General features: G+C 37.3%; 2 protein-coding genes across 2 annotated transcripts; both read left to right on the top strand.

Moving 5' to 3' along the window:
* The first annotated feature begins 3,635 nt into the window (after positions 1–3,635).
* LOC142234415 (uncharacterized) lies at positions 3,636–11,200 on the top strand. The gene is made up of 2 exons (XM_075305539.1): positions 3,636–3,992; positions 9,584–11,200. Exon 2 carries the CDS (start codon positions 9,586–9,588, stop codon positions 10,609–10,611), a length of 1,026 nt encoding a protein of 341 aa, XP_075161654.1. The 5' UTR covers positions 3,636–3,992; positions 9,584–9,585; the 3' UTR covers positions 10,612–11,200.
* Positions 4,256–9,532, top strand: LOC142235400 (uncharacterized). Its single transcript, XM_075306654.1, has one exon. The coding sequence runs from the start codon at positions 4,256–4,258 to the stop codon at positions 9,530–9,532; it is 5,277 nt and encodes a 1,758-aa protein (XP_075162769.1).
* Positions 11,201–11,671: the final 471 nt, after the last annotated feature.

Raw genomic sequence — 11,671 nt, 5'->3', positions numbered from 1 at the left:
CGATAGCTTGTTTCTTTCGGAAGTTAGCGGACGGACGGACATCGCTAGACCGAATCAGAATTTCACCAGACCTTTAATATATATATATACTTTAGGGAGTCAAAGATCTGGTTTTCATTGTGTTACAAACGGAATGACAAAGTTAGTGTACTCCCCATGCTGACTGACTTAAATTGGCCGATTTAAAAACGGAAAAGCACGACAAACAATGTAGGGGGCGATTATTGAAAACAAATTAATTGGATCAACAAATATTGTGATTGTACGCTTAGGGTATTATATAGTCGGTCTCACCCTTCTTTAGGCCTTAGTCACTTTTATTTAGGATTGCGTTATTGTTTTTTCATTTCAGCATTTTTGTTGGCAAAATTCTTTATAGGAAATTGAATATTTGTGACAAATGTTTTTATTTTTGTTTACTCAATTGTGTTTTTATGAAAATATAATTTAGTACCCCGAGAAATTAATTAATGGCCAAATTTGTACACACCTCTCTCCCCTCGCCAACCATTATCGATCATATATTATTATTTTGAATCACTGAGTGTGTGTGTGTGTGCGTAAATAAACCCAAATTTGGCCTGTAGAGAAATTGATGATTGCATCCTTGACGCCAACATGAAACCTATTGACCCGTTCAGTGATTTGTAATGCAATGCATTCTGTGTTTTTTTATTTTGTTTCAACCAAGAATAACAAAAAAAGAAGAGAACTTGTTTGTGATTTTCCGTATTCCATTGAAAATGAGAAGAAATATGTGCTTCTATCGTTGGTATATTCAGACAAACGCCAGGATGGACGGACAAACGCCGGGGATGAATATCTTGTTGTTTTTTTGCCAGCTTATTTTCTTCATGCAGTTTTCATTGAGATTAAAAAAAAACAAAATTTTCTTGTTTTGCCAAAAACCTCATATGAACGCACAATACTCAAAGATGTACATGGGAGATTATTCTCAACGATCCGTGGGTCTTTCAGACAGACGGCCATGGTAGAAAATTTGCGATTGTCTATCCTCAGATCGTAAAATCGGAAAAGCAAAGTTCGATTTGTGCTCATTGATTGGTCGTAGAGCTTGAATAATTATTAGAGTGTCATTAGGTACCAACGGTGAGGGGGGGTCCATGATGTTTCCATTCCAATCGGATATTGAGTATGCCGGTCCACAATCTCCTCTGCGTCCCGCTTTGCTAAGTGGGTGTGGGGTATGTCTGTTTTGGTTTATTTGGGGCGCTAGTGGATTTTACGTTTGTTTTTCGGTTGCATGTATGGACTGACGCAAATTGGCCGATATACAAAAAGGAAAAACAACACAAACAATCTAGGGGGCGATTATTGAAAACAAAACATCGAAAAAGGAATTAACTAAAAAAATTGGTAAGAAAATCCAATGACTGAATGTGATGACATGTAGAAGTCGCTTTAGAGGGGGTGGCCATTTCATCTCGATATCATTAACGACAAGATATTAATAAGGAAATTCCACTTAGATAATCGTATTAAAAAAATCATTCAAACGAAATTTTACACTCAAAAAAAAGTTTACTTGAATTCATTTAATTGATTTTGACTTTCTCTTAAGGATAGTGGTATTGATTCCGAGCGACGGACTCGACTCCTTTACAATAAATAAAGACCTATCTATCTATAAATCTGGGATATATAAAGTAAGATTACAATTAGAATGTAGTTCTCATTTTTCGAATTTTCATTCTCCATTTGCGATATAGAACCAGCAAATGTCAGTATTACAATCCAAATACCAACAAATACTTTGAAGTAAAAAATATTGTAAAAAATATATTCATACACTGGTAGAAAAAAATTCGTTATATTAATGAAATGTGTCATTAAAATTGAGCCAATGAAACAAATTCGTTAATATAACGAAATTTTTCGTTACCATAATGAATATTCTGTTAGTCAACGAAAATTTTCGTACTATTAACGAATATTTTCATTGTCTTAATGAAAATGTTTCGTTATATCAATGAAATATTTTCGTTGGCTCAATTTTAATGAAATTTTCTTTGTGTGTAGTCCAACAAAAAAATTAGACCAAATATTTAAAATCCTCACAATAAGTCTTAGCCTATATTTGAAGTGATTTTATGTGAAATCTTAAGATTCGATATATCGGTTAATTTAAATACGATTTCTTGTAATCAAAAATATTTTTATTTACTTTAAGGAAATTGGGCCTTACTTCAAAGACATACGACTTTAACGGAGAGAGAAACATTTCCAAGATACGTGTCCAAAATTTAATAAAAAACAAGTAAGGAAAGTCTAATGTCGAGCGGGGCCTGCACTACTTTGTAGATCCACATTTTCGATATCATATCAAATCCGTAAATCTGACACGATCTGCACTCTTAGAAAAATATGTTTTTCATATGTTCCGATATAAACAAAGTGTGTTTCGGGCACAATTTTAAAACACAATATATTTAAGTGCAAACATGCAATGTTCCTAAACTAACACTAAATGTGTTTAATGCCCAACGACATTAAACAGAACTGTTGTATAGCCTTTCTTTTTTTTCATACATTTTTCTCATTTATTATTGTTTTTCATTATTAATTTCATTACTTGCATTTTCTTTATTTCATATATTCTGAATTGACGTCAATTCTACATTCATTTTACTTGTCTTTTTCTTTTCAACAAATTAATGATTTTAACTTTCTTTAAAATTCGCTACAAATACGATCCACTCTAATACACGTTGTCTCATTTCAACATTCTTTTAATTTCATTTTGGCTACTTACATTAACAACAACAACATCTTCATTCTTGTCATCGATAACAATCGATGTCATTGTTGTTGTTGTTAAAGCTGTCATCTCCTCTCCTTATGACCCTTTAAACATATAAAGGGAAGCGAGTTGTTAGTTGATCGTCATCATTAACTTCAATCGGTTCGCAACAAAAAAGAAGAAGACAAGTGGAAAAATTACATATAACCAAAATATCAAATTGTAATAAAATTGAGAAACCAAATATATTGTACAAATAACAAAACATAATTGAATTGAAAACACAAAATAATAAACAAAATTTAGTGAAACATTGAAATTGAATAAAATAATAGTGTTTTAAAAAATCAAAAGGTATTGTAACGGTAAAGCGGACAGACGGTAAACAAGGAAAAAATGAAAATAACTAAAATTAGCAAATGAAGTTAACATATAAATAATTAAAGTAAAAGTGGGAAAAGTTTTGCCCCCACTTAAACATTTGGTCCTAATCGAACCGAATAAGTGTTTTAGTTAATTGTTCAAGTGACCTTTGTGAACAATAACTCACATAGAAATTTGTTTGTGCAACAAGTTTGAGCTTTGGTAAAATGCAAATTGACCTAACTCCATTAATGGAAAATTAAATGAAATAATTTATATAAAATTTTTCTTTTTAAAAATTAAAAGTGTGTGACATTGACATTTATGTGAATTAACAACAAAAACAAAATCTGTGGTGAAAGACATACTGTAGTAAAAAAAAAAAAAAATATATATAATAATAAAAAGGAAAAAATTAGTAAATTGTTGGTGACTGAAAATTATCTTGAGGAAAAAATTAGTTAATATTTTTGAAATCTTGTAAAGGAAAAAGTGACATAGACAAAAAGTGAAAGAAAAGTAACTTGTGCAAGGTCCAGTGACATCTTTTTTGGAAAATTGCAAATTTTTGTGAAATAAAAAATTGTGACCTGTGAAATAAAATACATAAAAGCAGTTAAAGCAAATAAACCAAATAAAGTTGTGTGACATTACATAAGTGCAAATCAAGATTTCAAAATAAGTGACGTTTTGTAAAAAGCAACTGTAAATTCTAACTGTAAATTCCAAAACAAAATTTTCAAAAGTGTTGACCTCAAAGTGATTTTCTCTTTTTCTTGTAGACCTCCGTTTATTTATCAAGACCTCTCAACGAGTACAACAAAGAGACTCCAATTCTCCACACTCGCAAAAAAAAAAAAACAACGGAGTAAGTACAATCACTTTTGCTTTCCTCTTCGTCCCGATTTAGTCGCTCTCATCGACTCATTTGTTTACATATTGGCGAATCGGTAAATTGGGTTGCCAGATCGGACCTTTTTTGAAATTTTGCGGGGACATTTTTGGAAATTTTTAATTTGAAATTTTTCGATTTTCTGATAAATTTTCAACATACCAACGCCAGTTGACCTATAATATTGATATTTCGTGGGATTTTTTCGATTCTTTTTTATTTCGACCTACTTTTTCGAAATGAGCGTTTCTGAGAAATTTACTAATGCCTTTAACGACCTTATGGACTTCGAGCAGGCTGAATCCAATAGACCTGCCGAAAAAGATGTGCACTCTCTAGACGTGTTACGCGTTCATGTGGACCATTTATGGACCCAAGTTCAAAGGTCGTATGAGATATGTAGAGACTATAAGGCACCAGAAGGAGAAAAACCAATTGATTTAAAAATTTTGCGCGAAACTTATCGAAAGGCTCTGTCGTCCTACAAACTTGTTGTCAGCTCACTCAACGCAGAAAAAGAAGCTCTTTCTTCCCTCAACCATCCTCCAGAGAAATCAGAGAGACTTTCAGCCCCCAGCCCAGCGGGCTTTGACAGATCACATGAATATGCCATAAAATTACCGCCATGCGATACGGACGTTTTCTATGGCAGCTACAAGACCTGGCCAACATTTCGCGACCTTTTCTCGGCAATTTACATTAAAAATCCGAGACTTAGTGGGGTTGAAAAACTTTACCATTTGAATCAGAAAACTGGAGGTGAGGCGCGAGAAATTATATCCCACGTACCACTTGTTAACGAAGGCTTTGACATCGCTTGGAAAAGTCTAGCAGATCGCTACGAAAACAAGCGTATGCAAGTCAATGAGCAAATTCGTATATTATTTGACCTCCCCGCCGTATCTGTACATTCAAGTTCATCACTTAAATTGCTTCAACGCACAGTAACTGGATGTTTACAGACTTTAAAGACCTTGGACATCATTACCACGTCATGGGATCCGATTTTAATATATTTATGCTCTCAGAAATTACCGAGAAATTATTTGGAGGACTTCGAAAAGAATCTAGACGACAGTTCTCAAATGCCTTCATGGCGTAATTTTGATGATTTCTTGACCCAAAAGTTCAAGACTTTAGAATCCGTAGGCAATGTTCAGCCGTCGACCTCAAAATCAAACAGCAAACCTCAGGAAAAGACATACAATCCAAAAGATCGGCGCATTCATACTTTCCAGACGAAAATAGAAGAAAAAACTAAAATGAGACCTAATTCAAAAAAAACACCTCAACCTCTCACCACAGTAACATGCCAACTTTGCAAAGAAAGTCACACTTTGGGAAAATGCCCTAAATTTTTAGAAAAGAACATAAATGATCGTATTCATTTTGTAAAAACTAGTCGATCATGTTTCAATTGTCTCACAGCAGACCACCACATCAAAGATTGCAAAAGTAACTATAACTGCCGAACTTGCAATCAACGACATCACACACTTTTACACAAAGGTAATGGCGCATCGACCATGTCACTTGAACAAGACGCCAGCGTACGACCTAGTACCAGTGCTCAAGCCTTTACAACAACTATACAGTCCATACCAGATACTGAACAACCTCACATCACGACTTTAGCTCTCCGAGAGGCTAATCGACCTGCGCTTAGACCTCAGTCTAGAGAGACATTACTCTTCACAGCCCTTGTTGAAATAGAATCGAATGGTCAGAGATACGAAGCTAGAGCGATCATAGATCCCGGATCTCAATCGACTTTTATCTCCGACAAATTGAAAAACCGACTTAGACTTCCGACCAAGCGGAACTTAGTGCATGTCTCAGGTTTGAGTCCAACAGTGACTGAAACATCAACCCAGGCTTGTATTTTCACACTGTGCTCAAAGGTGGAACCCAATTTCAAACTAGATGTTTTGGCTCCAGTTCTAAAGACCTTACCATTTAATTTGCCGCCTAAAGACCTAGACATCGACATCAGTACATTTGAACAACCCTTGGCAGATCCGTACTTTTACGTAAGCCAATCAATTGATATTCTCATAGGACTTGACCTAGGTCCCTCAATTTTTGACGTAGCAGCTCCGATTCGTCCACTCGGCTCACTTTTGGCACAAAAGACAGTATTTGGCTGGATTGTGGGGGGACCAGTGGAGAAATCGACTGAATCAAAAAATGAGATATCGCTTTTCAATGCAGTTGCCCTCGATAAAATCCTCACACAATTTTGGGAGGTGGAGGAGACCCCAAAACCCATTTTGAGGTCAGAAGAGGACAAGACCTGCGAAACAATCTTCCAAACTACGACCTACCGAAACAGTTCAGGAAGATTCGTTGTTACCCTTCCATTCAAAAATGGTGAAGAAATTGGACATTCGCGTAGTATAGCAATGGCTCAGTTTCTACGGATGGAAAAGATGCTCAGTACGAAGCCTGACATCAAACATCAGTATGACCAAGTAATACTTGAATACCTGGACCTAGGACATATGAGAAAGATACATCATTCTGAGATTCAGAAAAGACCTAACTACTATTTGCCTCACCACGCGGTGATAAAACCAGACCGTGTTACAACTAAATTGCGAGTTGTCTTCAACGCGTCGTCTCCGACTTCTAACAAGAAAAGTCTTAACGACATTTTGTACCCTGGACCTATTCTTCAGCAGGACCTCGTTCTACAGACTTTGAAGTGGAGACTTTTCAAATATGTCTACAACGCGGACATTACCAAAATGTATCGTCAGATACTAGTCGACCCATCACAAACTCAATATCAGCGAATATTGTTTCGGAAATCCCCTAAGGACCCAATTGAGGACTTTGAACTTCAAACAGTGACCTTTGGAGTCAATTGTGCCCCATTTTTGGCAATAAGGACCTTACTACAGCTAGCTGAAGACGTTCGACATTCTCATCCTTTGGCTGCTAAAGTTTTAGAGGAAAACATGTACGTTGACGATGTTCTAGCAGGAGGGCATACGGTCAATGAGGCAATCATTTCTAGAAAGCAACTAGAAAGTGCGTTACTATCTGCCGGGTTTGACCTCATGAAATGGACTTCCAATGATCCTCAAGTCATCAAAGACCTTCCTGAAGAAAAACTTCTATCATTAGATTGCCTGACTTTGTCCGAAAATATTGGAACCAAGACCTTAGGGATAAAATGGGACATTAAAGCGGACTCATTTTCATTTCCCCAACCTGAAATTATAATTAAACCCTCGTATACTAAACGAGAGGTTCTTTCAACCATAGCTCGATTTTTTGACCCATGTGGCTGGTTAGCGCCAATTATAGTCGTCGCCAAGCTCATCATGCAGCAAATCTGGCTGGACAAAGTCGGATGGGACGATGGGCTAACACCACTGACCTGTATAACATGGCAAAATTTCCTAAAGACCTGTCCTGACATTCAAAGTGTCAAAATACCTCGCTGGGTACAATTCACTCCAGAATCCAAGGTAGAACTACATGGGTTTTGCGACTCTTCGGAGAAAGCTTATGCTGCGACTTTATACATCCGACTTGAAACGGGGAATGACATAAAGTGCCATTTACTAGTTGCTAAAACTCGTGTAGCCCCCATCAAAAAGCTGTCGTTGCCGAGACTTGAACTTTGTGGCGCAGTTTTACTCTCGACTTTGGTGTCTTCTACAGTGCCACGTTTACAGTTGACCTCATATGACCTACATTTCTGGACCGACTCAACGATTGTTCTATCATGGCTAAATCGACCTTCTTGTACTTGGAACACTTTCGTGGGAAATAGGGTGGCGGAAATTACAGAAAAAGTAGGAACCTCAAACTGGCGACATGTAGAGTCTCGATATAACCCAGCAGACATCGCTACAAGGGGGTGTTCGTCAACTGACCTACAGACTTACGACCTGTGGTGGTACGGACCTTCCTGGTTGAAAGAACCAAAAAGCCGCTGGCCGGTTCCCAAACAAATGGTTGAAACGACTTTGGAAATAAAACCGGTTAAGACATTTTTCACAACGACCTATGAAGATCCATTGGAACGATTTTCTAGTCTTTCTCGAGCTTACCGGGTTCTCTCTTATCTATTTCGGTTTTGGAGAAATACAGGTTCCAAAAGAATACACCTTCGATCAACTTCTACTGAAATTTCATCCGATGAAATTAAATTCGTTAAAACTCGACTTATCATAATAACACAACGACATAATTTTGGAGAGGAATATACTCAACTTTCGAAAAAGCTTCAGATAGCTTCAACCAGCTCACTTTTGACATTGAACCCATTCGTAGATACCTTTGGCATTATGAGATCAAATGGACGTCTTACAAAATCGCCATCTTTGACATTTAATGAACGACATCCCATCTTGATTCCCCATGATTGCCGACTTGCACGATTACTTGTTGAGCATACTCATAAATCGACTTTACACGGCGGCAGTCAACTGATGATTCGTATTTTAAGAACAGAATTTTGGATCTTTCGACTTAAACCTCTTGTGAAATTTGTCATAAATCACTGCAAGACTTGCATTTTGTACAAAAAACATACGAGAAACCAGATCATGGCTTCTCTACCTCCTGAACGCAGTACTTTCACAAGACCTTTTCAAAACACCGGAGTTGACTTTGCCGGACCTTTTAATATTCGAAATTATACAGGTAGAGCATGCCTCATTACAAAAGGTTACGTGTGCATCTTTGTATGCTTTTCGACCAAAGCCGTACATTTGGAGGCCACTAGCGACCTCTCGACCCAAGCTTTTCTCGCTGCATTTGCCCGATTTATTGGTAGACGGGGTTGTCCTGCAAAAATGTTTTCGGACAACGGAACCAACTTCACGGGAGCAGCAGAAATGCTGAAAAAAGATCGGATAGAGTTCTTCAGACATTTACAATCCGACCTTATCACTCGACATTCATCTCAGGACATTGAATGGAATTTCATTCCACCCGGTGCCCCACATATGGGCGGACTATGGGAGGCCGGGGTGAAATCCTTTAAGTCCCACCTAAAAAAGGCGATTCCTGACATGACCTTCACTTTTGAGGAACTTTCAACGATTTTAGCTCGTATCGAAAGCTGCCTCAATTCGAGACCTCTAAGTCCCGCTAGTGATGACCCAAATGACCTCTCTCCACTTACACCGGGACATTTTCTAATTGGTGCCCCAATTTTATCTCCTGCGGAACCAGACCTATCTTCAGACAATATCACGCTTGCCAACCGTTGGAAGCGTTTGAAGATAATTTCTCAGCAGTTTTGTCAACGATGGAAAACTGAATATCTGAGAGAATTACACCGTAGGTATAAGTGGAAGAGACAGCAAGAAAATGTGAAAATTCATGACCTCGTAATAATCAAGGATGACAGACTTCCTCCGAATAACTGGAAACTAGGAAGAATTATTCATCTTTATCCAGGATCAGACGATAATAGCCGTGTAGTTGACCTTAAGACATCCAATGGGGTCATTCGAAGACCTATAACTAAATTGATTCCTCTTCTCTCCAATTAAATACATACATAAATTAGCTACAATCCGCACTATACACGTTCATCTTTTCAGAAATGGCAGCCAAACAACCAACCACTGATCGGCAAAGCAACAGACCAAAGGGATGGATTTATTCATGTGGCCTTTGTAAACAAGATCATCCCATCAAGACCTGTCATAAGTTTCTGAGCCAAGGACCATCCGAGCGTTTTGAAATAGTTTGTCAGTATTTTTACTGCATTAACTGCCTCGCTTGCTCTCACACACGCCGTGATTGTCCTACTAAGCTAAGCTGCCAGATATGCAATGCCAGACACAACACGCTGCTACATTACGCACCACAAGTCAAGGAAATGCACGCCAAGTCTGAGAAACGGGCGGAGACAAGACCATGTGTTGAACGACCTCAACCACGTGACAACCGACCTCTACAACGTGAAGAAAGACCTAGCCCTCGGGAATCTGTACGCCGACGAAGCCTGTCAACCGATAGAGATTCAACTTCACAGGAACGGAAATCCCGAACACCTAGTCGACTTTCAAATTCAGCCAAGAGACCTCAACGCAGCCAATCAGAATTCAGATTGATACAGCAACCTCATGTGCCGTTCAAGTGGTCCAAAGTTCTTGTCCCCACGGTTCAAGTTCATGTGGCTTTTCCACAGGAACCGTATATATGGCATACCTGCCGGGCGATCTTGAACTTCAGTGCTACTGTGTCTCGGATTTCTTGCAACCTTCAGTCATCACTGCAGCTTCCGACCTTTACATATCGTGACACACGTTTCGCCAAAATTCGTTTGTCAGGCCGTCTTGCACGTTTCAAATGGACAAAAGAAATCCGAGCGCTTATGACCAACGACCTCCCCCGAAAGCCCTATGACGGACCTATATTAGCTAATCCGGATAAGGACTTCTCACTCGACACATTGGCTGACCCTGACTTCAAATGCAACACTCCGATAGACATCGAATTGGGTTCAGACTATTTCACCGACTTATGGCGCAACGGCTCAATCGAAACAACTGTTCCCAACATCATGGCCATCAAAACGGCACTTGGATACACATTCAGCGGTCCCATTGGACAAATTTGGTAACACATCACTGGGAGGCCGGCATGTTTAATGCCCAACGACATTAAACAGAACTGTTGTATAGCCTTTCTTTTTTTTCATACATTTTTCTCATTTATTATTGTTTTTCATTATTAATTTCATTACTTGCATTTTCTTTATTTCATATATTCTGAATTGACGTCAATTCTACATTCATTTTACTTGTCTTTTTCTTTTCAACAAATTAATGATTTTAACTTTCTTTAAAATTCGCTACAAATACGATCCACTCTAATACACGTTGTCTCATTTCAACATTCTTTTAATTTCATTTTGGCTACTTACATTAACAACAACAACATCTTCATTCTTGTCATCGATAACAATCGATGTCATTGTTGTTGTTGTTAAAGCTGTCATCTCCTCTCCTTATGACCCTTTAAACATATAAAGGGAAGCGAGTTGTTAGTTGATCGTCATCATTAACTTCAATCGGTTCGCAACAAAAAAGAAGAAGACAAGTGGAAAAATTACATATAACCAAAATATCAAATTGTAATAAAATTGAGAAACCAAATATATTGTACAAATAACAAAACATAATTGAATTGAAAACACAAAATAATAAACAAAATTTAGTGAAACATTGAAATTGAATAAAATAATAGTGTTTTAAAAAATCAAAAGGTATTGTAACGGTAAAGCGGACAGACGGTAAACAAGGAAAAAATGAAAATAACTAAAATTAGCAAATGAAGTTAACATATAAATAATTAAAGTAAAAGTGGGAAAAGTTTTGCCCCCACTTAAACAAAATGTTTGGGACATCTATGTTAATATGTTAGAATATATTATGTTTGGGGCATAAATGTTTCATAAAAATCATATGTGTGAATGCAAACATATATAAATTTACAAATTTCGACTAAACATACATATGTTGTGATATTTTATCCAAAGCGACAGAGAGAGTATAGAGAAAGAAATAGAGATGGAAACCGGTAGGGTTGACGAAAGATATCAATATAACACAGCGAGAGTATGAAAAGAGAGTAATTTCTGTGAAACCGCTTGTATGTTGTTTCGGAAAACCAAAAATTTG

Source organism: Haematobia irritans, chromosome 4 (genome assembly GCF_050003625.1).
Source record: "Haematobia irritans isolate KBUSLIRL chromosome 4, ASM5000362v1, whole genome shotgun sequence".
Lineage (NCBI taxonomy): Eukaryota > Metazoa > Arthropoda > Insecta > Diptera > Muscidae > Haematobia > Haematobia irritans.
This window is presented reverse-complemented; position numbering and strand designations above follow the sequence as displayed.

Bases quoted from the DNA above. Each gene is read 5' to 3' on its own strand.
- LOC142235400 (XM_075306654.1), top strand. From the start codon at position 4,256: ATGAGCGTTTCTGAGAAATTTACTAATGCCTTTAACGACCTTATGGAC.
- LOC142234415 (XM_075305539.1), top strand. From the start codon at position 9,586: ATGGCAGCCAAACAACCAACCACTGATCGGCAAAGCAACAGACCAAAG.